General features: G+C 51.2%; 2 protein-coding genes and 1 non-coding gene across 3 annotated transcripts in view; 1 reads left to right on the top strand and 2 right to left on the bottom strand.

Moving 5' to 3' along the window:
- The window catches only part of NCAPD2 (non-SMC condensin I complex subunit D2), a 29,574-nt gene extending 9,186 nt beyond the window's left edge, over positions 1 to 20,388 (bottom strand). The window contains exons 1-23 of the mRNA XM_068142027.1: positions 20,005 to 20,388; positions 19,810 to 19,885; positions 19,595 to 19,653; positions 18,965 to 19,146; positions 17,246 to 17,385; positions 16,796 to 16,923; positions 16,594 to 16,717; positions 16,365 to 16,512; positions 15,641 to 15,838; positions 14,248 to 14,382; positions 13,624 to 13,708; positions 11,549 to 11,723; positions 11,165 to 11,286; positions 10,032 to 10,238; positions 8,190 to 8,364; positions 7,941 to 8,025; positions 7,667 to 7,800; positions 6,033 to 6,165; positions 4,041 to 4,125; positions 3,778 to 3,939; positions 3,335 to 3,549; positions 2,127 to 2,235; positions 345 to 468 (exon numbers count right to left, since the gene is read on the bottom strand). Coding sequence (XP_067998128.1) covers positions 345 to 468; positions 2,127 to 2,235; positions 3,335 to 3,549; positions 3,778 to 3,939; positions 4,041 to 4,125; positions 6,033 to 6,165; positions 7,667 to 7,800; positions 7,941 to 8,025; positions 8,190 to 8,364; positions 10,032 to 10,238; positions 11,165 to 11,286; positions 11,549 to 11,723; positions 13,624 to 13,708; positions 14,248 to 14,382; positions 15,641 to 15,838; positions 16,365 to 16,512; positions 16,594 to 16,717; positions 16,796 to 16,923; positions 17,246 to 17,385; positions 18,965 to 19,146; positions 19,595 to 19,653; positions 19,810 to 19,885; positions 20,005 to 20,128 — 3,125 coding nt within the window. The 5' untranslated portion in view covers positions 20,129 to 20,388. The remainder of the gene's footprint in view (positions 1 to 344; positions 469 to 2,126; positions 2,236 to 3,334; positions 3,550 to 3,777; positions 3,940 to 4,040; positions 4,126 to 6,032; positions 6,166 to 7,666; positions 7,801 to 7,940; positions 8,026 to 8,189; positions 8,365 to 10,031; positions 10,239 to 11,164; positions 11,287 to 11,548; positions 11,724 to 13,623; positions 13,709 to 14,247; positions 14,383 to 15,640; positions 15,839 to 16,364; positions 16,513 to 16,593; positions 16,718 to 16,795; positions 16,924 to 17,245; positions 17,386 to 18,964; positions 19,147 to 19,594; positions 19,654 to 19,809; positions 19,886 to 20,004) is intronic.
- LOC137443299 (small nucleolar RNA U85) lies at positions 19,222 to 19,544 on the bottom strand. The gene has a single exon (XR_010987855.1). It is a non-coding gene; the product is annotated as a small nucleolar RNA U85 (small nucleolar RNA).
- MRPL51 (mitochondrial ribosomal protein L51) lies at positions 20,340 to 21,151 on the top strand. Its single transcript, XM_068142028.1, has 2 exons — positions 20,340 to 20,707; positions 20,866 to 21,151. Exons 1-2 carry the CDS (start codon positions 20,452 to 20,454, stop codon positions 21,060 to 21,062), a joined length of 453 nt encoding a protein of 150 aa, XP_067998129.1. The 5' UTR covers positions 20,340 to 20,451; the 3' UTR covers positions 21,063 to 21,151.
- The last annotated feature ends 3,553 nt before the right edge of the window (positions 21,152 to 24,704 follow it).

Raw genomic sequence — 24,704 nt, 5'->3', positions numbered from 1 at the left:
GCTGCTATTAGGTCTGCCTGAACCCTTCTCTTCTCAAAGCAGAGGTGCTCCAGACCCTTAATCATCTTTGTGGCCCTCCTCTGGACTGACTCCATCAGGTGCATGTCCTTCCTGTGCTGAGGGCTCCAGAGCCAGACAGCACTGCAGGTGCCAGAGCAGAGAATGAATCACCTCTCTCCATCTCTGGCCATGCTGCTTTTGATGCAGCCTAGGCTGCCACTGGCTGTCTGGGCTGCAGGCCATGCTGTTGGCTGTACACTGCTGGCTACAAATGCTGTTTTGGGTTGCAAGGTTTGCTTGTCCTTTAGCACCAGGAAGAGAAGCCTGGCATGGCTGGGCATTACCTGATCATGCAGAGCTTGCCAAGAGCTAGGGCTGCAGCAGCTGAGAGCAACGCATCGCTGTAGAGCCCAGGGTTGTTGCAGATCTTGAGCACCAGTGGAACATAGGCAGAGAAGAGGTGGTTCTCTAGAGTGGGGATAAAGACAGCACAGATGAGAGCACTCTTGGTGCATCCTTGTCTCAGAACTGCTGCTATTTAGGAACTGGTTGACTCAGTTTCCCCATTGGAAAAACCACTTCCAGAGATGCAGAGAAAAGAAAGACTATAGAGAAACTGACAGCAGGCAAAAAGGGGAAAAATCAGAGATTCTGAAGGAAACTTCTTCACATAAAGGGTTCTCAAGCACTGGAACAGGCTCCCCAGGAGGTGGTTCAATCTCCATGCTTAGAGGTGTTTAAAAGAGGCAGAGATGTAGTGCTGAGGGACAAGCTTTAGCACCAGCCTTGGTCCAGTTAGAGAATGGTTTGACTGGAGGATCTTAAAGGTCTTCTCCAACTGAAATGATTCTATGATTCTGTTCCTCATGAGGCTGTTTCATAGAATCATCAAGCTTGGGAAAGACCTCTAAGATCATCAAGTCCAACCATTCTCTAACTTGACCCAGGCTGGTGTTAAACCATGTCCCTCAGCACCACATCCCTGCCTCTTTTAAGCACCTGCAGGCATGGAGGTGTTGGAAAAGGCTTACAAATGTTATTTAGCTGGGGAATCTTGTGCCAGCTCAGCAATTTAACCACAGCCTTACTGCCTGGAACTAAGCCTTGTTAGTCTTTGCATCTTTTCCACTGAAGCCTCTACACAGATCTGTCCTTAACTAACAAAGTGTCCTTCAAAGCCAAAGAAAACCAATTAATATGGTGCAGGACCTGGCAAACACCACAATGATCTAACCTGTGACCATATAAGCAAAAGGAATTCAAAAGGTTCAAACAGTTCAAGAAAGGTTCTTCTCCTGAAGACTGTCAGAAATCCTGCAGACCACAGCTCCTAGCTGGAAGGAAGACTCCTACCTAAAAATGAACCCCTCACCCTCTGAGCATGCCCAGTGAATTCAAGAGAAGCTGGACCTTCAGTGTGCAACAAGCAAGAGACTGCCCCATGGATGGTTAGCAGGTGTTGCCATGAGGTGTAGCTACTACATCTCACTGTACAAATAACTGCCAGGAAGTTCTCTTGGTGTGTGCTGGGTTTGTGGGGATGCCCCCAGCACCCAAACTTGCACAGCTCTCTAACAAAGCAATGGCTGCTCCTTAGTGCCAGCCTCAGCAGGGAGGAGCTGGGGTCCTGATTCAGTGACCTGGGGTCCTGATTCATCTCTGCCTCTTTTCAGGGATGGGGATTCAACCACCTTCCTGGACAGCCTGTTCCAATGCTTGACCCCTTTCAGTAAAGATTTTTTTCCCCCCAATATCCAACCTAAACCTCTCCTGGTGCAACTTGAGGCCATTTCCTCTTCTCCTGTCACTCGTGACTGGGAAGAAGAGCTCAGCACCCACTCCAGCCTCCTTTCAGGGAGTTGTAGAGAGCAATGAGGTCTCCCCTCAGCCTCCTTTTTCTCTGCACTAAGCAATCCCAGGTCCCTCAGCTGTTCTTCACCAGACCCTTCAACAGCTTCGTTGGCCTTCCCTGGACACATTCAGCATCTCGGTGTCCTTCTTGTAGTGAGGGGCCCAAAACTGAACACAGTATCTGGGGTGTGAGCCTTCTTCCTCCTGGATAGTAACCCCCTGCCCATGTTCTCTCCCAGGGGCTGAGGGAGCTGCTTGGCAGCAGCCACACTTACTCTCTAGAAGTTCTGTCTCACAAATACTGCGGATGAGCTCAGCCTCTGTGTCGTCGGCAGAGGCTCCCACAAGGAGCTCCTCTTCCATAGTGGTCTCACTTCCTAAGCTCTGTGCAGAAAGGAAGACTGTGAAAAAGATGACAGGCAACAACCCCTTCCTTCACAAAACACTCTCCTCTCAGGCCAGAGCTGCATGTTACCAGCAGCATGACCAGAGCTGAGAACAACAGATCCAGAGTTTGGGAACCCACTCTTCCCTGAGAGCTGCGCAGAGCCCTGAAGGGTGGCTCAGGGCTTGCCAAGTCAGTCTAAGCTGCTGAAGCTATTAAGCTAAGACAGACATAGGACACATCAGTGCTCAAGTCTGGCACAACTTAAGGGACATGCCAATCCTAAAGGCAAGCAGCTCAAAGCAGGCTGTGAATAGCTGGCCTGGTGAGCAGGATTAGGGGAAACCCTATAGCCAAGCAAAGCAACACAAGAGAAGACAAAAAGACATTGCACAGGGACCCAATCTGCATCCAGCTGCTGCTGCTTGGAAAGTCTGAGAGCAACCTCCTCCTGCTGTGACACTGATAAGCAGGGTGGGTGACAAAACAAGTTCCAGATTTCTCTGGGCATAGCAGTTTAGGCATCCAACAGAGAATGGATAGCTAGGGACACAACATCGCTCTCTGCTCTCACTCACCAAAGTCAGCCTCACTGCACCCTCCAAAGTGTTCTGAGGCAGACCTATCAGACCGGGGCATTTCTACCACACAGATCCCAGTATGAAAGCTGCTGTTAAAACTTTCATCACCACCACCTCAGAGAGGACAGGAGACTCAAATTCTGACAGGACCAAGGTTCTAAAACTCATGGCACCACTGGCAGCAATTACAAAAACTGCACTGGTTAGAAAGGAGGTGATGAGTGGACAGGAAGTAGTTGCCTGCAGCAGGAGTTAAGCATGGTCATCACTGTTCACCCTCTTCTCTCTACCCCTTCCAAATCCAAGGCCAGGGGGAGAGTTTCATTAAACAGTCATTCAAGGAGCTCAGGTCTGCCTGTCCGCCCTGACCAACACAGATCCATCTCTGTTCTCAAAGCATGCATTACCCTGGACCTTGTCTTTCCTCAGGAATGCCTTCCCCAGAGGTTTGCTGTAGCAGTAGGTGGGACACTGGAGGAGCTGCCCACAGGAGAAAACCAAACAGCTCAGCTCTCACCTGGGGTCTCTGCTTCTTGGTGCTGCCGAGGGATCGTTTCTTGGTCTTCTCCTCCCGCAGGGTGCGGCGCCTGCGCAGCTCTGCGCTCACTGCCACTTCCAAATGCACCACCTGCTGCAACGCCACATGTCCCACCAGGGACACCAGGCGAGTCAGCAGGAACGTGGGGAGACTGCTGCCAGTTTCAGAGGCTCTGCTGGGAGAACCCCCTGCATCTGGTGAAGAAAAATGGCTACAGTTCAGTCTTGATTTGGCCTCTTCCCTCATCAGTCCCTGCTGCTGTATAACCCAACCCTGTGCTCCACAGACTCCTTTCACAGCACTCGCACCCTTCCATGCCAACATCCCCAGGAGTCCCTCAGCTCTATGGTTACTCTAGACCATGCAATGGCAGCACTAGACACCAAGGGGAGAGATTTCCTTCAGCAGCTTTTTTTCCTCACCAGCTTTCTGCCCATCGGCCTCCTGCAGCTTCTTGAGCGCTTGCTCTGTGCACTTCTGCAGGATGTGAGCACAGATCTCCTCTGGGCCTTCTGCCAGCTGGTAGATCAGGGCAACTGCTGCCTCCATGAAGGGGATCCAGCCACTACTTGGCTGGGCAAAGCCTGATGGAAAAAAGGAGCAACATATCACCCATCTTAGTGACAAGACAGGCTGTCTCAGCCCAGCTTCATCCCCTCTAACCCTGCTGCTGACAGGAGCTTACCTCGACTCAGTGTCTCACTCAGGCAACCAAAGAGTGTGTGGTCCTGTGGCAGTCGAAAAGGAGCAGTGTCCTTGCCCTGTGCTGGCTGGAGAGAGAACAGAGGAGTTACTCTAGTCACAGAAGAGGTTCCCCCATGCCCTTTCTGCTGTATAGCCCTGCTGTGTGAACAGTGCTCATCATCCCCAGCACAGACATGGAGCACTGCTCTGTGGCTGAACACACAGCAGAAACAGTGCTGGGGCCACTTCTCTTTGATGTCTTTATCAATGAACTGGACAAGGTGATCCAGGCACCCTCAGTAAGTCTGCAGCTGACACTGAGCTGGGAGGGAGTGTTGATCTGCTGGAGGCTAGGAAAGCTCTGCAGAGGGACCTGGACAAGCTGGGCAGGACCACTGGGATGAGATTTAACAAGGCCAAGGGTGGGGTTCTGCACTTGGGTCACAAAACCCCCATGAGTGCTCCAGGCTTGGGGCAGAGGGGCAGGAACGCTGCCCAGCAGAGAAAGACCTGGGGGTGCTGGTTCACAGCTGGCTGAAGATGAGCCAGGGTGTGCCCAAGTGGCCAAGAAGGCCACCAGCATCCTGGCCTGGATCAGCAATGGTGTAACCAGCAGGGCCAGGGCAGGGATTGTCCCTCTGTACTCAGCACTGGGGAGGCCAGAGCTTGCAGTGCTCCAGAGGAGGTCTTCCCAGACAGGTCAGTGTCTGCCTGATTAAGATAGACTTGACCAAATCAAGCTAGTGCTTGAGGATTTAGCAGCTTTCAGTAACTGGAAACAAAGTTTCTCAGTTCACTACAATCCCATGGTCTGTGCTGATTTTTTGGTTATGGGGGAAGGCAGGGGGAAGAAAAGAAGGGCTACCACTCATTCAGGTACCTACAGTTCAGTCCCACCTCACATAACATTGAGCTGCCAAGTTGAGTCAACCTAAAACTGAATTACAAACATCTTCACAGCATGCACTTCCAGCCCAAAAGGCCAGTGGCATCCTGGGCTGCATCAAAAGCAGCATAGCCAGCAGGTCCAGAGAGGTGATTCTGCCCCTCTGCTCTGGTGAGACCACACCTGCAGTGCTGTGTGTGGCTCTGGAGCCCTCAACACAGGAAGGACATGGACCTGATAATAGGATGAGGGGCAATGGTTTGAAATGAGAGAAGAGATTTAGGTTGGATGTTAGGGACAAGTTCTGCACCATGAGAGTGCTGGACCACTGCAACAGGTTGCCCAGGGAGGAAGTTGAGGCCCCATGCCTGGAGATATTCAGGGTCAGGCTGGACAGCTTGAACTAGTGGACATCCCTGTGAACTGCAGGGGGGTTTGGACTGGATGACCTTTGGAGGTCCTTGCCAACTCAAACCATTTTATGATGCCATTTAAAGAATGTTGTGAACACTAATTCATTAAGGTCCTGCAGGAAGAAGGACAAACATAGAAGGGTTCTGTGCAAAGAACTGCTGCTTTTCACGTTGGAACTCTTGAACCAAGATGCCTTAAATGCTCCAGACAAAAGGCAAAGAGAGGACAGAAAGTATAAATGGATCCCCAGACAACGAAGCCATCAAGCACCAAGTTGTTTCAGGTGTGAAACCCTTTCATGGTTCAGAGTCAGCTATAAGCTGACAACTCCCAACTATCAATGAATAGAGTAGGGAAAAGAATCACACCACCAGAGAACACAGCAGAGGTGAAGGCTTTAAGGTTGAGGAAACACAAATCACTTCAGCACTGGAAGTCTGAAGAGGAGCATCAAAAGGAAGAGATTTTCTTGTGCACTGAACTCTTCACTAACTCAGCTCAGCCTGCTGCCTATGGTTGTCTTACAGGCTCACTGATGTGTGTTAAGCTTTCCAGGCAGTGCTGCTGAATGGTCTCAACCCACTTAAATCTCAGAATTGGTAAGAATTTAATCACTCCCTCTTCTCAATTCAAACCATTTCCTCCCCACTTCTTTGTTTCCAGGTGTCCTCACAAACAGACTAAAAATCTCACCTTTGGGTTCCTGCCAAATTTGGAGATGGCATGGCACACTTGTTGAGCCAGACAATAGTCTTCCTCTGCTTTTTCAGACAGCCCTACTGTCATCAGGACATCCAAGTTGCTGCCTATGATCTCTGGATTCCCTCTGTGGAATGGAAAGGATGAGTATTACATCACAGACCCACAGAATGTTAAAGGTTGGAAAAGACCTCCAAAGATCATCCAGTCCAACTCCCCTGCCAGAGCAGCATCACCTAGGGCAGGTCACACAGGAATGCATCCTGTCAGGTTTGGAATGTCTCCAGAGGAGACTTCACAACCTCTCTGGGCAGCCTGCTGCAGGGCTCTGGCACCCTCAGTGAAAAAGTTTCTTCTATACCTGTGAAACCTGCTCTGCTCCAGGCCTATTTTTGACCCATGAAGGACTGAAGTAGGAAGATCAAGAATAAATCTTGCAGCTAAGGTAAGTACCAAAGGGTGACTGGGCTAGGAAACTGAGACAATGAAAGCCCTGTGGTGCAGTTACGGTTTTCTGGCCTCCAGAAAGTGAAGCAAATTCATCCATGCTTAAGGCTCCAGACCTTTCTACTCACAGAATCAGCCAGGTTGGAAGAGACCTCCAAGATCATCAAGTCCAACCAATCCCCCAACCCTATCTAATCAACTAAACCATGGCACTAAGTGCCTCATCCATTCTCCTCTTAAACACCCCCAGGGATGTCGACCCCAGCACCTCCCTGGGCAGCCCATTCCAATGGGCAATCTCTCTTTCTGTGAAAAACTTCTTTCTAAGAGCAAGCCTAAACTTCCCCCTGCACAGCTTGAGACTGTGTCCTCTTGTTCTCTCACAGGTTCCCTGGGAGAAGAGACCAACCCCCACCTTCAGGTAGTTGTAGACAGCAATAAGGTCTCCTCTGAGCCTCCTCTTCTCCAGACCAAACACTCCCAGCTCCCTCAGCCTCTCCTCATAGGGCTTGTGCTCCAGACCCCTCTCACCAGCCTTGCTGCCCTTCTCTGGACACATTCAAGCAACTCAACAGCTTTCTTGAATTGAGAGGCCCAGAACTGGACACAGGACTCAAGGTGTGGCCTAACCAGTGCCGAGTACAGGGGCAGAATGACCTCCCTGCTCCTGCTGGCCACACTGTTCCTGATCCAGGCCAGGATGCTATTTATCTTCTTGACCACCTGAGCACACTGCTAGCTTGTGTTCAGCCTAATGTCACCCAGTACTCCCAGGTCCCTTTCTGCCTGGCTGGTCTCCAGCCCTATCCCCAGCCTGTAGCACTGCATGGGGTTGCTGTGGCCAATGTGTAGAACCTGGCACTTAGAAGTGCTAAATCTCATGCCCTTGGACTCTGCCCATTTGTCCAGCCTGTCAAGGTCCTTCTGCAGAGCTTCTCGTTGTTGTTACCCACATACAGAGAGCTGCAGAGCTGGGACACAGTAAGCTCTGAGAAGGGATGGACATTCTGAACACAAAGAGGAGTCACATCATCATACCCACTAGATTTAATTCCAGGGTTCACTACCCCAGGAGGTGGTTGGTTACTATTCTTGAAGCTGCAGTTCTTAACCTCCAATAAAACCCCACAGCTCCCTGTAGATCCTCCCAGCCACAGCACTGGAGCAGGCCCTGTGCTCACCGTGCCATCATCCCCAGCAGCATCACAGCAGCACGACGCTCTTGTGGGGAGCACGGCGACTTCTGTGTGAATCGCCCCCACAGCAGCTGGATCACAGCTGGACTGATTTCGTTTTTCTGCACAAACTCTGAGACCTGCAAAGGAAATGCAATGAAACAAGGAGGGAGGGGCAGGGGAGGAGGGGCTTCAAAGGCAATACGCCAGCGAGCGCAACAGCTACCACTCCAGAACAGACATCTAAGATCACAAGCACAGCCCAAAGCCAAGTACTCACTATCTCTTCTAAGCAGTCTATTGTTGCTTGGGATGCATCCACCGTGATGAGAGAGAGGGACTGCACCAGGCTCTGGGCCCCGGCCCTTTGGAAAGGGAACAATCAACCACAAGTTACAATAACAAAGATGAAGGGAAAGCAACCGGCACAGTCGCTCCCGAGGACATCAGAGCCCATCCAAGGGGACAGCTGAACTTCCCCAAGAGACACAGAGGTGTGAGGAGGGGGGAGCAGGGAGGAGAGGGGCACCTGTGCGCGCGGGCGCCGTCGGGCAGGTAGAGCCGGCGGTAGGCGCTCAGCACCGCCTCCCTGACGCCGGGCTCCTTCGACCAGATGAGGGGCAGCATCCTGCGCACCCCGAGCAGCGCCTGGGGCACCTCAAACTGCGAGGCTGTCACGAAGAACTCGATGGCTTCCTGCACCACTGCAAAGATGAGAACAGTTGTCAGGGCAGCTCCTTCCTAACCCCTATTAGAGAGGGCACTGAAACTCAAGTGTGGGTGTGCTGCCCTCACAGCAAGTCCTACAAGCACCTGAGTCAGCAGGGACAGCCTCCGCTAGAGCAGCTTGCTCACAGCCTTGCCCAGCCTCACCTTGAATATCTCCAGGGATGGGGCCTCAACCACCTCCCTGGGCAACCTGTTGCCATGTTCCAGCAGCCTCATGGTGCAGAACCTGTTCCTAACATCCAATCTAAATCTGCTCTTCTCTCATGTCAAACCATTGCCTCTCATCCTATCACTGCAGGCCTCTGCAGCTTTCTTGTAGCCTCCTTCAGGCACTGGAAGGCCGCTGTTAGGTCTCTCCACAGCCTTCTCTTCTCCAGGCTACAGCACAGAGCAGCATGGAGGAGGAAAATAAACAAAATCTGCACAGCTAAACAACCCCAAAAAACACCAACAAACCCCCAAGCAACCAGAAAACCTCCAAACCTAAAACCTGAAACCCAGGTGTTTATGTATGACAAGAGGCAGCCTTGAACTTCAAAGGACCTGTTACGACACTGAACTCAGGAGGTCATGTTTGTGTGTACAGCTGCTGACATCCAAACCTTGCTGGGAAAGCAGCACACACTGACCACAGGTAACAGATGAGTCCTGGGTACTAGAGAAGATTCAGAAATGCCTGCATGAAGCTAGGGCACTGCAATGCCCAGATCCATCTGTACCCCAGAACTGTGCAAGTAGCACCAATGGATGTGCCTGGGACAATGGAGAGGAGGGAGTTGTGCCCTCCCAGGGGTGCTGATTCACAATAAGCATTTTAAAAAGGTCTAACTGGTTACAGGAACTCTGATGCTAAATAGGAACAGTTGAATTAACTCAGTCTGCTCACCACCACCTTTCACCACAGCACTGAGGAGGACCAGGCCATAGGACCTGTGTAGTGATAGGAAGAGGGGGAATGGATTGAAGCTGGTGATTAGGAAGAAATTCTTGACAGTGAGGGTGGTGAGACACTGGAACAGGTTTCCCAGGGAGGTCATGCATGCCCCCTCCTTGGAGGTGTTCAAGGCCTGGCTGGCTTAGGCCTTGAGCAACCTGGGCTAGTGTAAGATATCCATTAGACACTAGCAGGGGGCTGGAACTGGATGATCTCTAAGATCCCTTCCAATCCAAGCCAGTCTATGAATCTATGAATCACTTTTAGCTAAAGAATAGTTTATGGAGAGGTGAGGTAGATGAGAAAAGCTGCTCAGAGACAGAAGAACACCTGAAGCTGCATTAGGGCACCAAGCAGGTTACAGAAACCAGCTTCAGTGGCCATGCTTACCCTGAGAGAAGCTCAGCTGAGGTGAACATGTATCCCCTTCCACAGGAGATGGGAGAGCTTCCAGAAATGAAGTCACTTTGCTCACCCAGATTTTAAACCCATTTTCAACCTTGATAGTTAAAATGAGATTCCCAGAAAGCTCATTCAGAACCCAACACAAGCCCTTCATGACACCCATCTAGATGGTGCTTCTTTTTCTGCTCTCCTGGATGCACCTGGGACATCAGCTTAGTGAAAAGCAGCTCCTCCAAACTTTTCCTCTTCAGCACTCCCACGACTCCTCTCTAGCTAAGGGAAACAGTGAAGAGGGATCCCCACCTGTGATGGAGTTCTCATACATCCTCTTGCTGATCAGGTCCATGGCTTCTGTGATTTTCTCTGAGAAGCTGTAAGCATCTTTCAGGTATTGCACCACCATCTGCTGTTTGAGCAGCTCTGACTGAGCCTGCTCTTCCAGGACAACTTCTTCACTGTTAGGACTGTTGCCATTTGGAGGATTCTCACTGTTCTCACGCGGGCATGAATCTGTACAGCATGGACACTTGTTTGTGAGCAACATTGAAGGCACAAGAGAAACAGACACAGCCCAGGGCATTTAAACCCTTCTCTTTCCACCTCATAGTGACACTTTCCAAGAGCCAGGGGACAAAGATCTGACTTCTGCCATCAGACTTTGCTGCAAAGAAAAAGCCTTGGCATGCTGTAGAGCAAGTTTCAGTACTACAATACAACGCACTACAGAAATGCCAGCTCAGTAGAAGGGGTGGAGATAAGCATGGCCCATCTTAATAGACTTTAAACTCCATTAAAATGCTAGAGGGGTTAATCTGAACTTGACAGCTCCCCAAAGACAGATGATGCCCTAAATGGACATCAGGGCAGAACAGGGAGAAGGCAAACACAGACTTGTACAAGTGTGAAGAAGTTAAGGAGATTTTTGGAAGGCAGATACTTCCAATAGAAATGAGCTCAGGGGACTGGCTAGGAAACCTTCTTCTGAAGCAAACACCAAAGATAAAGCATGTGAAGTCTGAAAAACACCTAAAGGCTTGCACCACAGATAAGCTGAAAGGTAAGATTGCCAGAAGCAGATACTTGGTTGAGGCTGTTAAGGGTAAACATGTTCCAGCACCTGATCAGGAAGAATTCCTGATCAATTCAGGCAGGACAGGAGGCTCTGAGTTACCTGTGCAAAGGCATCAGAAATGCAGTTCTGCTGAGAACATGCAACTGTTCCAGCCAGAAACAACTAGGACTAAGGTGATCCAGCCAAAATGCCAGGCCACCAGACAAGCAAACAATTCAGAGATGGTGCAGCTCTGTGAGCTGTCAGCTACACACAGAGCAAGTCCCACACGTCGGAAGGGGAACAGGGTATTTCAGAGAGTTTTGGTCTAGCTCTGGCATCAGCCTGGACTTAGGGAAGAGACAGAGGCAGCTGAATTAGTTACCTATGTAAAGTCTCTTCATAACACCCAGGATGGTTGCCTCCTCATTTTCCTCTGTGGGGCCAGTGAAGGGCTCCTTCCCCTGGAAGCAGCTCAGGGCCTTCTGCGTGAGGCGGGCTGCCCTCCTGGACAACGACATCACCCAAGAGAACATCAGCAACCCACGAGGGCAGGGTACAAGGGAAGTGATCCAACCCTGCCCCAAATGCCTGGGAAAGTGTCTCCTGCCAGTATCTTGTGCTGAATGCCGTGGCAATCTCTTCTTACAGCATTATGTTACTGGAAATCATCCCTCTAACCTGGAGCTCAAACCTTCCTCGAACAGAGAGCAAGAGACTGAGACATCCCTTGGCACAAACACTCCCACAAACTACAGAACCTTCTTACTTGTAATTCAGCTTCCTCAACAGCTCAGTGATTTGCTGCAATGTACTCTCCACTGTTTCTCCAATTTCCACCATGTCCTCTTCCTCTTCCTGCAGTGGCTGAAAGAGCTTCTGTGTGACAGCCCTAACTTCTGGCAGCATTGCTTCCCACTCTTCCTCTGGGGTGACCACTATATCTATTTGGAAAAAAACAGAAGAGGGAATGAAAAATACAGAGCCTCTAATGATACCCTAAATGGGGAGAGAAACTCATCTGGAACGCTGAAAATCTAATGTTTAATTATTTTTTTTTCCCCACAGGCAGGCACTATTTCCATTGCTGCTCCCACCCTGACAACAGTGAGAAAAGAACTCTGGCACAAACCCAAGGCAATAAACACACCACACCACACCCCCCCCAACCAAAATGAGAACAGAAAACACCAAAACCAACCAACCAAAACCCAAAGCAAACCAACCAAAATCCACCACAAAAAAACCCAAACCAAACCAACCTCCAAAACTGCGGAGGGTGAAAAAAAGAAACACCCCAACAAACCCGAGTCAGACAGAACCACCATTGAATATTTAGTCTTTTGTAGACAGGACCAGGCCCAAGGCTAAGCAAGTTTAAAATTAATACCCAAACAAAATCACAGCTCAAAATGGTCCTGGAGTGGTTGAACATGGAAAGGTGGGAGGGTGTTCATTGGTATCTTCAGTTTTTACCCTGAAAACAGGACACTGAGCTGAATGGACTGTTGAGCTAGCTATGGATGCTGAGATGGTGTTTTTCTAACACTACACAGAATCACCAAGGTTGGAAGAGACCTCAAAGATCATCAAGTCCAACCTGTCACCACAGACCTCATGACTAAACCATGGCATGAAGTGCCATGTCCAATCCCCTCTCAAACACCTCCAGGGATGGCGACTCCACCACCTCCCTGGGCAGTACATGCCAATGGCTAACAACTCTCTATGTGAAGAGCTTTCTCCTCACCTCCAGCCTAAACCTCCCCTGGTGCAGCTTGAGACTGTGTCCTCTTGTTCTGCTGCTGGTTGCCTGAGAGAAGAGACCAACCCCCTCCTTGTGGCAATGCCAGCGACAAGCAGTGTGAGCAATCTGGCAGTGCAGGCCTAGAGCCTGACATGGTGGCAGGTCATGCTCAGCATAAGTGCAGAGCCAGCTAGCAGTGTAGAAAAACAGTGCTGTGCCTGCAGCATGTAACTAAAACAGGGCACTGGTAGCTATAAACACAGAAAGTTATCTTGGGACAACAGGACATGCACCTGCATCAACAACCTCGCGTGTCGTTAGTAGTTGGACTGATAATCTATAACAGCGCGATGTGTGGTCACTCAGAGGGAACCAATGAAGCCATGCCAACAAGGCACTCCGAGTTTATGTAAGTTGTAGAAGTTCCCTTGCTATGCACTTCTGCCTTTCCTTTCTCTTCTTCTATGCTTTACTTTACTGTGCTATACTGGCACCACAGGCCTGCAATACTGGAACGATAAAGGAACAATACTCCATCATATTGGTCAGCTGTATTGACTCCAATCTCCGTCACCCCCATACCTCCTAGCTACAACCACCTTTCAGGTAGTTGTACATAGCAATGAGGTCTCCCCTGAGCCTCCTCTTCTCCAGGCTAAACAATCCCAGCTCCCTCAGCCTCTCCTCACAGGGCTGTGCTCAAGGCCTCTCCCCAGCCTTGTTGCCCTTCTCTGGACACATTCAAGTGTTTCAATGTCCTTCCTAAACTGAGGGGCCCAGAACTGGACACAGTACTCAAGGTGTGGCCTAACCAGTGCAGAGTACAGGGGCACAATGACTTCCCTGCTCCTGCTGGCCACACTATTTCTGATGCAGGCCAGGATGCCATTGGCCTTCTTGGCCACCTGGGCACACTGCTGGCTCACCACTGGATGAGAAACTGTCCTGAGTTTAATCCCAGTTACTTAGCCTTACTGTCTCACACGAGTTAAGAACTGCAACAAAAGCTAGCACAACCTGGAAGCAAATTTAAGATGAGGGAACAAAAGAAACCCTGGTAAGCCCTGGGAAGGGAAAAGAGTAAAAAGGGAAATTACCTGCTGTGGATTTGCTACGCTCCCTCATTTCTTGCAGTTTCTGCATTTCTTTCTTCAGAGACTCATCCAAGTCAGCACAGTTTAGCTGCAGATGCCAGGAAGAAAAGTAGGATGTCACTTATTCTCCTTTTTCTGAAATCTAGAATTCTCCTTCCTCTGCCACTCCCTGCTTTAAGCTGTCAACCCCCTCAGATAACCCTGGTTTTGGATACTGGAATAGAAGACTGGCCTTCAGCCTGAAAGGGGAACCATTGTAGATTGCCAGTCTGGGGCTCAGAAGGTGCAGCTAAATATAGACAGCTGCAGGCTCTGTGCAGAATATTCTAAAAGACTAAATCTGATTCCAAGGAAAGAAACCCCACAGTGGATTAAAATCAGACTGCTGCAGGTTGTTTTTTTTCCCCACAAACACATCCCTCCTGGCAGCAACTACATTAAGTGAGTAAAGAGCCTGAGAAAGCAAGATGTGAACCTAGGCAACACAGAAAGCTTCCACCTGCAGAGTCAAAGGTTACGTTGTCCTTCCCCCGAGACACAGAAAGCTGCTGCCCTGGCTATATCCCACAGCAGCTGTTCAGCCTGCAAACAGCCACCTAGCAGATCCACCACACTCAATGGGATTACCGTGCTGGAGAATGGATTGTTGGACAGAAAGGCAGCCAGGAGCTGGATGGCATTTTTAACCACAACCACGGCTTTGTCCTTGAGACGCCCCACAACCAGCGGAACCAGGGACCGGAACAGAGTCAAAGGCAGGGCCTAGCATACAACCAGAGCACAGACAAAGGCAGCAACAACACTTAGAGACTCTGAAAAAGATCTTTTGCTGCAGACATTAATGAACTAAAAGGCACAGGCTACAGAGTTCCAGAAAAGTCTAGGCTTGAAGGGACCTCTGGATATCTTCTGGTCTGAGCTCTGCTGAAAGCAAGGACTCAGGTTAGGTTATCCAGTGTCCTACTACGTTGAGCCTCAAGTGTATCTAACAAGGGTGATCTTTTCCCACACCAATGTTCAAAAAGAGCTTGCATACTGTGTTTCTTCCTTCTAGTCTGTTCCAGTGATGAAAAGCAGCATTTCATTTCTGTTCACAAATTCTAGCTCTCGGGAAGAAGGAACCCCAACACACAAAGACAGTATCTGTCTATTAAATTTCAGTCTCTGCAGACAATCACAGAATCAGCCAGGATGGAAGAGACCTCCAAGATCATCAAGTCCAACCAATCACCCAACCCTATCTGATCAACTAAACCATGGCACTAAGTGCCTCATCCAGTCTCCTCTTAAACACCCCCAGGGATGCCAACACCACCACCTCCCAAGACAGCCCATTCCCATGGGCAATCTCTCTGTGAAGAACTTCTAAGATCAAGTCTAAACTTCCCCCTGCAGAGCTTGAGACTGTGTCTTCCAACCTGGTCTATTCTATTCCTATTTCTATTCTTGTTCTGTCACAGGTTCCCTGGGAGAAGAGACCAACCCTCACCTTCAGGTAGTTGTAGACAGCAATAAGGTCTCCTCTGAGCCTCATCTTCTCCAGACCACACTCCCAGCTCCCTCAGCTTCTCCTCATAGGGCTTGTGCTCCAGACCCCTCTCACCAGCCTTGCTGCCCTTCTCTGGACACATTCAAGCAACTCAACAGCTTTCTTGAATTGAGGGGCCCAGAACTGGACACAGGACTCAAGGTGTGGCCTAACCAGTGCCGAGTACAGGGGCAGAATGACCTCCCTGCTCCTGCTGGCCACACTATTCCTGATCCAGGCCAGGATGCTATTTATCTTCTTGACCACCTCAGCACACTGCTAGCTTGTGTTCAGCCTAATGTCACCCAGTAACCCCAGGTCCCTTTCTGCCTGGCTGCTCTCCAGCCACTGTCCCCAGCCTGTAGCACTGCATGGGGTTGCTGTGGCCAATGTGTAGAACCCAGCACTCAGAGCAGGGTGCCAGGAATTCCCTCATGCAAGAAAGAGAGGCAAGGCTGGCTGAGGCAGGGCAGCTCCCCGGCTCAGGCTCACCCGGCACTGCACGATGCGAGCGAGGAGCTGCAGCACGCGGCTGCGCACGAAGCTGTTGACATCACAGATGTGGGTCTGCAGCGTGGCCAGGAACTGGTCCCGGGTGCCGCGGGCAGCCTCCTCCAGCTGGTCGCCGTTCAGCACCTGCACCAGCGCCTCGGCCATAGCCGCCAGCACCGCGTTGCGCATCACGTAGCTCTGCAAAGAGAAGAGCTCTTGAGCCAGGGACAGGCAGACACCCGACTCCCTCTGCCAAGGGAAAGGATGGCCCAGGATTTGGGCCTTCTGAGTCCCAGGCTCCAGCCTGAAGTGATTTTCCTTGTTATGAACTTTGTGTTAACCTTGGGTGAACATGGCTGTGCCTGCAAGACAGAGTAACCCAACCCTGCTATCCAGCTACAACCCAAGAACTGATGTGAGAAACACTACTTAACCTGCCCTGAAAGCCAGAAAAGAGAACACAACTCCTTAAGTACCAAAGGACAAGGGACAACAGCTGGGATCTCAGACTAGTGAGCAATCTCCTGTACTCTGTCATGTGAGAGTGAGAGACAGTGGATATGGTTTCTGCTTCTTTTGCATCAGAACCTGTTGAGAAGGGCAGGGTTTGGCTTGGTCTCTGTGAAGTAAGTTCCAAGATATGTTTCCAGGTGGAAAAACTAGATAGCAGCACCTCCACCTCCCACCAGCCTTCAGACAGACAGGTAATACTGTGGGAATGTACCTCCCCATCCAAGTGAGGCAGGAGAACACTCATGTTGGAGAGCACCAGAGCAGGAGTCCGTTCTGCCAGCTCGGTTATAAAGGCAGCGTAACCCTTGACTCCAGAGGTATCGCGGGCCAGATCCTGGGGACATTTCTGTCCAATTTCCCTGTGCAGAAAGATGAAACAAGGAATAGGGTGCCTCAAGTTGCTAGGAATAGAAGGACAAGCTTCAGGGTATTTTTCTTACCTTAGCAATTCACCCACAAGGCTTTTCAAACCATACTCTGTAGCCCAGAGGCTCACAGCCTGTGCAAACACTGGGGCTACGTGTTCAAAGTGCTGCAGCATCTGCATGATCTTCAGAGTGGCACCTTTGACACAGGAGAAGGAAGAGGTCAGAGAAAGTAACTGAGTGGCTCCAGAAAGAAGGCAGCAGAGCAGGAACTCACTGAACATGTGATCGTAGCGACTCAGAGCTGCAGCGAGCAGATGTGTTATGGCCTCGCGCGTGGCACGGTGCTTCTGAAGGCCAATACTTGGATTCTCCAGGATACGGTAGCAGCTGCCCGTCATCAAGCTGAAGGCATAGAACACACAGTGAAACTCACCATCACAACTTGGACCACCATGATTCTAGCACACTGCACCAGGGAAACTCTCTCTCAAGAGAGATTTCCAGTAGCCTAAAAACCCCTGAGCAAACACCCTCTGAATTCTCAAGGCCTGCATGAGGGCAGGAGACAGTTCCAATCTTTTCTGCCTTAGGGTGCTGTTATAAATGGGCAGGTTTCCAGCAACCTGCACCCCACATGGCTGTACCTCACTGGCAGATTTAATATTTAACCTTCCCCTCCAGAAAAAACAGTCACTCACACTTCTCCATCCACTCCATCCCATACCTGACAAACTCTTCTTCTACCACCAAACCACCCCAAAGCTGACGGAGATTCAGCTGCAGCAGCTGCAGAAGCAGCTGTAAAAGAGGCTCCCTCTCCTCTTCCCACAAGAATACAGAGTTCTTGGCACTTGTCTTCTTGTTCTAGAAAGATTACACAAGATACAGCAGCAACTTAGTAACATAAAGCACACCATCACCACCTTGCTCCCTTCAAAACATAAAATCACTGTTAAATTCTACAGCACAAGAGAAGCCCAACAGATGTCACCTGGCTGGACATCTGTAAAGCCTTTGACACAGTTCCCTACAACATCCTTCTCTCTAAGCTGAAGAGATGTGGACTGGATGGGTGGACTATGCAGTGGATAAGGAATTGGTTGGATGATCACATCCAAAGGGTAGCGGTCAATGGCTTGATGTCCAGATGGAGATGGGTGACAAGTGGTGTCCCTCAGGGGTCTGTATTGCAACCAGTGTTGTTCAGTATCTTCATGAATGATAGACAGTGGGATTGAGGCATGCTCAGTAGGTTTGCTGATGACACCAAGCTGCATGGTGTGGTTTATGTGACTGAAGGAAGGGATGGCATCCAGAAGGACCTGAGCAAGCTAGATGTGGGCTGAGGACAATCTCATGAGGTTCAGTAAGGTAAAGTACAAGGTTCTGCAACCCTAGATCTCAATCCAGGCTGGGGGATGATGAGATTGAGAGCAGCCCTGCAGAAAAGGACCTGGGGTTGCTGGTGGATGAGAAGTTGAACATGACTCAATAGTGGGCACCTGCAGCAGAGAGGGCAAATCATACCCTGGGCTGCATCAAAAGCAGTGTGGCCAGATATGGAGAGGTGATTCTGCCTCTCTGCTCTGGTGAGACCTCACCTGGAGTGCTGTCCAGCTCTGGAGATCCCAACACAAGAGAGACATGGACCTGCTGGAGCAGGTCCAGAATAGGGCCATAAAAATGATCAGAGGGCTGGAGAACATGGACACAGAAGAACAGAATGGGAGAATCGCTCTCCATCTACTGGCCATGCTGCTTTTGATGCAACCTAGGATGTCATTTGCCTTCTGGGCTGCAAGTGCCCATTGCTGGCTCATGTCCAGCTTCAAAATCTTCTCAATTTCCCCTGCAGTGCACAAGAAGCTGGGAAGGAACAGAGCCAGGACAGCTGACCTAAACTAGCCAAAGGGACATTCCAGCTCCCAGAACATCATGTTCATTACATAAACTGGGGAGGATTTGGCCTTGAGGGGAGCGTGGATCACTGCATGGGCAGTAGATAGTGGGTGGTGAGAAACTGCATTATACATCATTTGTCTGTTTTCATTTCTCCCTCTTTTAATTATATTCCTTTATTATTATGCTGTTATTGCTATTACATTTTGTTTTAGTTACTAACCTGTTCTTATCTCAACTCAGGAGGTAGGGGTTTTCCCCCCGATTCTCCTCCTCATTCCACTGGAAAGGGGGAGTAAAAGGAGTGGCTGTGTGGTGTTTAGTCGGTGCTTGGGGTTAAGCCATGACATCATTTCCATGTAGATTCATGGTATTTCATAAAAATACCAGTACTCCACATTAAGCACTGCTCTTGGTGGCATCATGCTTAAACAAACCCAGCTGCAACATCTGATAGACATCATGAAGCTCAGCAAAGTAAGCAAAAAAGCTCACACATTTCCTATTTCAATCATCTTAGGTTTCCCCCAGCACTCTCACTTACCTTCCTACCAGGATGTACTTCCAGCAATCCAGACTTGCAGATTTCTATTTCAAAGGCGTCTGCCAGACCAGTCAGCAAGTAGCAGTTCATCTTGAGGGCATTAAGGTGAGCTGTGCGGTCTGCACGGCTCAGCCCAGAATCAGCCAGGATGGTGGGAAGCTCATTGCAATGATAGGACACCACTGAAAAGAGGCAAAAAGTCATCAGCACTCCTTGCCAGGCCCCTGAACCATGCCTCCCCTTTGGAGACACAGAGCAGCCATCAGATTACCAAAGATTTGTGCTCACATCTCACCAGCTGTAACACGGGATGCCCCCTGCAACCCAAACCTTGGATGTGCTGTCCCATCCTATTCCCACAGCCTCTTGTCAGCTCAAAGCAACACTCACTCAGAGCCGATGCATCCTGAAGATGTATTTGCAAGGGACACAAGGAAGTGGATTTTCTGTCGGCCTGCCCTTACAGCGAACATGCACAGCTCAGCACTGTCCACCAAGATTACAGACCCGTATGGCTGGAATGGGCTGAGGGTGCAACCCAGCTGGTTGAGTCACATTAGCCTTTATATCATCATTGAGCTGCCAAAGGAGAGTAACTTTTCTATTATTTCTGCTTCAGCAGATACCCACCTTTCATCATCAGCTCCACAGCATCCTCCTTGATAGCAGGCTCTACAGCTCGGAAGTGGCTGCAGGGCAAAGACAGCGGGGTGAGGGCTGCAAGCAAAGACAATCTGCGAGCTGCATGAGCGCCCAGGCACACCGGTCTATACACAGCCCTCCTTCACCCGGCTCTGCCCAGCTCCCGGTGCCCTCAGCTCCGCGTTCGTCACCTCCATACTCACTGAAGCAAGCTGTAGATGGAATCGAAGTGTTGCAGCACTGCCAACGCACCTTGTGCTCGAAAAGCGGTCCGGAAGGCTATAGGGAAACATGAAGAAGGAAGGAAGCAATCACGGACATAAGCCGGTGGTAAGACAGGACCGGACCGGGCCGGGCCTAGGAGGACTTGCATAGGGGTTGGCGGTGAAGGGGCTTACCTGTGATAGCAGACGGCAGTTCACGGACCGGCAGCACCTCCTGCACGACATAGCGCCCATAGCCGCCGGCCCGCAGCAGATCGGCGGGAGCGAGGGGCAGGTGGAACTCCCAGGCCGCTGCCATCGCCTCCGGCACAACGCCGCAAAGCCGCCGCCGCCTGCCCAAGGAAGGCCTCGGCGCTCAAACCTGCGCGCGAGGCAGCGCTCGCGCCTGCCCCGGCCTATCAGCGCCCAGCAGAGCTACGACGCGCCAGCGCCAGAGCCTCGCCCAATCGCCGACTCCTCGCTCGACCGTTAGCCGTAACGTCACTTCCGCGTCCCGCCTCTTCCCGGCGGCCACGCGACCGGGAGGGGCGTGTCTGAAGGCGCAGTCACGGGGCGCGTAACCCAGCGGGGCCGCCTCTCTGTTCCCGCACCGGCAGTGGGACGCCCCACGGGATCGCCCCAATGGCGGCGTTGGTGCGGGCGACGGGGCGGGCCATGCTAGCCCCGGCAGCGTCCCTGCTCCAGGCCGAGCGAAGCATTAGCGGTGGCGGTGCGCGTTGGGGGCCTGTGCGGCCTGGTCTCCCCGTGCCCCTTTCCTCGCCCCTGGCAGGGCTCACTCGGGCCATCCGCATCAAGGAGCCCCCGAAGCCTAAGCAGGTGGATCGGTGGACCAAAAAACGGGCCTTGTTCGGAGTCTACGATAATGTGGGGATACTGGGTAAGGCAGTCCCCTACTAGGGCAGAAAGAAGAGGAGGGAGACTGGACCCATCTGTGGGCAGCAGCGGGAGGGTGAGGAGGATTTGGGCCAGCTGCCTGGGGAATAGCCTTCTCTGTGGCCTGGCTTCAGCCTCTTTGCCTTGCTCCTCTGTTCCTAGGTGGTTTCCAGATGCACCCGAAGGACCTGATTGTGGGTCCCAAGTGGCTGCGAGGCTGGCGGGGCAATGAGCTGCAGAGGTGCATCCGCAAGAAACAGGTGGTAGGAGATCGGATGTTTGCAGACGACTACCACAACCTCAACAAGAGGATCCGCTACCTGTACAAGCGCTTCAACCGCACCGGCAAGCACCGCTGAGGAGTGACTTTGTGCTAGGCATGTAGGACGTGGGCTCGTGGCATCATGCTCAAAATAAAGCCAGCTTTCACACTGCTGGGTTCCTAGTGCTTCCTGCAACCTTTGCTGTGCGTTTCTGACCCAGCACCGACGTCCTGCTGCTGCTCCAGACCTGAGCTCGGTGTACGTGAGCAGAGGGCTGGAGCACCTCTCCTGTGAGGACAGACTGAAGGAGCTGGGGCTGTTCAGTCTGCAGAAGAGAAGGCTCCGAGGTGACCTAATTGTGGCCTTCCAGTATCTGAAGGGGGCCTACAGGAAGGCTGGGGAAGGACTTCTCAGGATCTCAGGTAGTGATAGGACTAGGGGGAATGGAATGAAGCTGGAGGTGGGGAGATTCAGGCTGGATGTGAGGAGGAGGTTCTTCACCATGAGAGTGGTGAAGCCCTGGAATGGGTTGTCCAGGGAGGTGGTTGGGGCCCTGTCCCTGGAGGTGTTTAAGCCCAGGCTGGTTGAGGCTCTGGCCAGCCTGATCTAGTGTGGGGTGTCCCTGCCCATGGCAGGGGGGTTGGAACTAGATGATCCTTGTGGTCCCTTCCAACCCTGACTGATATTATGATACATTCTGTCCCCTGATTATTTCTGACACGTGCACAGATAACAACCTGCATCCCTGAACTTGACACAAGAGTACTCTTTTTTTGGTTTGTTTTGTTCAGGCTTCTAGCATCCTTTCACAGAATCACAGATGTTAGGGGCTGGAAGGGACCTTGAGAGATCATCCAGTCCAACCCCCCTGCCAAAGCAGGATCACCTATGCCAGGCCACACAGAAACACATCCAGGTGGGTCTTGAATCAGAGAGGGAGACTCCACAACCACCTGGGCAACCCGTTCCAGTGTTCTGTCACCCTCACAATGAAATAATCCTTCCTCCTGTTTCCATGGAACTTCCTATGCCTCAGCTTCCACCCATTGCCCCTTGTCCTGTCACTGGGCACCACTGAAAAGAGCCTGGCTCCATCCTCTCTGCACTCACCCTTTACGTATTTATAAACGTTAATTAGGTCACCCCTTAGTCTTCTCTTCAAGCTCTTTCAGTCTCTGTGAGCCCCAGGTTCTCACATCCTACTTCACAGAACCACAGAACATTAGGGGTTGGAAGGGACCTTTCAAGGACATCCAGTCCACGCCCCCTGCCAGAGCAGCATCACATTGGGCAGGCCACACAGGAACACATCCAGACAGGCTTTGAAAGTCTCTAGAGGAGACTCCACAACCTGTCTGGACAGCCTGTTCCAGTGCTCCATCACCCTCACCATACAAAAGTGTCTCCTCACGCTGAGGTGGAGCCTGCTGTGTACCTGTTGTTCCTTGCTTATAGCTGGGCACCGCTGAAAAGAGCCTGGCCCCTTCAGCTTGACACCCACCCCTCAGGTATTTATAGACATTGATGAGGTCCCCTCTCAGCCTTCTCCAGACTAAACAGCCCCAGCTCTCTCACTCTGTCTTCATAGCAGAGATGAACAAGTTCCCCAGTCATCAATTTCAGTATGCTGCAGCTTAGGAGTTACTTGCTGACTCCATGTATCTTGTTACAGAGTAATGCTACTCTGTCTTCAAAAGCACTTGGTTGGAAGCAGCAAGGAAGGAAAAGAATTTCTTAAGGTCTCAGAGGGTGAAGGCAGTCTTTGTTTAAGCAGCTAAAGTCCATGTTCTCAGGAACAGGGTGGCAGACCTGTGGAACTCACCCAAAGGTGGTATGGATTCAGGAAATGTGCACAGATCCACGTGGAGACTGAGCAAGCAGCTGGAAGAGAGTGGCTGGGGGTTGTATGTAAATGATAAGCCTAGCAAGCCCTTGGGTCAAAGTATGACAGAAACTGAAAAAGTGTTAGAGAAAAGAATCTTGTAGCCTTTGTCATGTCTGTGGGCCAGCAGTTGCACAAACTCATCTTCTGTTCTTTGCAATGGTTATTGCAACGGCCTTCAGACTGGTGGGAAGGTTGCCAAGCTACAGAAGCTTCTTCCCAGGACTTGTCCCTTCAAAGCTTGACTGAAGGCACAGCTTAAAACCCCTTCAGTTCCACTGAGTCTAGTGCCAGGTACCTTCCAAACCCTTGATAGCCCTATCTGCAAATCCTCTGGGTGCAGTCACAACCCCATATTAAGTCTTCACCTTACTTATAGCCACAGCTTTTTGGCTCCCAGGCTGTAATCTATAATGTACCTGTCTTGTGTATCTACTAATTTCTCAGATCACAGAATGGTAGGGGGTTGGAAGGAACCTCTGGAGATCTCGTCCAACCCCTCTGCTAGATGAGGTTGCACATGAATGTGTTCAGGTGGGTTTTGAAAGTCAACAGAGAAGGAGACTGTACAACCTCTCTGGGCAGCCAGTTCCACTGAAACCTCCTGTGCTCTAGTTTGTGCCAACTGCTCTTTGTCCTGTTGCTGGGTTCCACTGGAGAGAGCCCAGCTCCATCCTCATGACCCCACCCTTTATGCATTGATAAGCATTAGGAAGATATTCTCAGAGGAAAACTCTCTAGGCTAAAGAGCCCCAGGTTTCTCAGCCTCTCCTTGTCAGAGAGATCCTCCTGTACTCTCATCATCTTTGTGGTCCTCTGTTGGACTCTCTCCAGTAGTTCCCTGTCACTCTTGAACTGGGGATGCTGGAGCTGAACAGAGTACTCCAGATGCGGTCTCACAGGGCAGAGTAGAGGGGAATCTCCCTTGATCTGCTGGTCACACTCTTCTTAATGCACCCCAGGATACTGTTGGCCTTCTTGGCTGTAAGGGCACACTGCTGGCTCATGATTAACTTGTCCACCAGGACTCCAAGGTCCTTCTCCACAGAGCTGCTTCAGAGAAGGTCAACCCTTATCCTGTGCTGCTGCATGAGGTTATTCCTCCCCAGTGCAGGACTCCACACTTGCCCTTGTTGAGATTCATGAGCTTGAAGATCTGACATGATAAACTTTTATCAAAGAAAATGTGTGAACCGATTGCTTGTCCCCCTACTCACCACACCAATTGCCATGTGGAGAGACTTCTTGTTCCAGTGTGCTCCTGGCACTCGTTTTGTCCTGCAGAATCCTCCCTTCTGATCCAGCTGATCTGTCAACATCTTTAGAGGGGAATTCCCCAAACATGGAACTGTTTTAGGGGCTGCTGCTGGACTCTGATTTCCCCCAGCCGGAGCTTGAACGCCGCTGCTTCAGGGACCTGTTTAGGCCCCCTTTGACACTGTGCTGCATGATGGAAGCGGGCCAGCAGCGCCGTACCTTCATTGCGGGGACAGCGCCAACAAACGCACTACAGGCACGGGAGTCAGCAGGCAGCTCCGCGGCTCCACAGCCCCACACGTAACGGCACCGGCACGGCCTGTGCTCCATGACGGAAAACCGGACGCAGGTCGGGTAACGGCGCTCCGGCCCCGCCTGACCCAAATGGAGCGCGGCTGGTGTGGCAGCAGAGTGCCGGCGGCCGCTCAGGCCTGTCACAGAGCGGGCGCAGGAGGCGCAGCCCGGGCAGCGAAAGGCTGTGCCCGTCTGCACAGGCGCCTCACTCCGGCCGGGCCCTAGAGCGCTGATTGGCTGTTGGAGGAATCCAGAGGCGGTGCTGATTTGCTGCTCCCCGCAAGTCCTTCCTGCGTCCACTTCTG

This window comes from Melanerpes formicivorus, unplaced genomic scaffold, assembly GCF_026170545.1.
Source record: "Melanerpes formicivorus ecotype bairdi unplaced genomic scaffold, bMelFor1.0.p_v2 SCAF_8, whole genome shotgun sequence".
Lineage (NCBI taxonomy): Eukaryota > Metazoa > Chordata > Aves > Piciformes > Picidae > Melanerpes > Melanerpes formicivorus.
Note: the sequence above shows the minus strand (reverse complement) of the source record. Positions and strands in the feature narration are given on the sequence as shown.

What these genes read in the sequence shown, in the direction of transcription:
- MRPL51 (XM_068142028.1), top strand. Translation starts at nt 20,452, where the DNA reads ATGGCGGCGTTGGTGCGGGCGACGGGGCGGGCCATGCTAGCCCCGGCA. An exon ending in CGATAATGTGGGGATACTGG is followed by an intron (nt 20,708 to 20,865) that starts GTAAGGCAGTCC and finishes CTCTGTTCCTAG; the next exon opens with GTGGTTTCCAGATGCACCCG.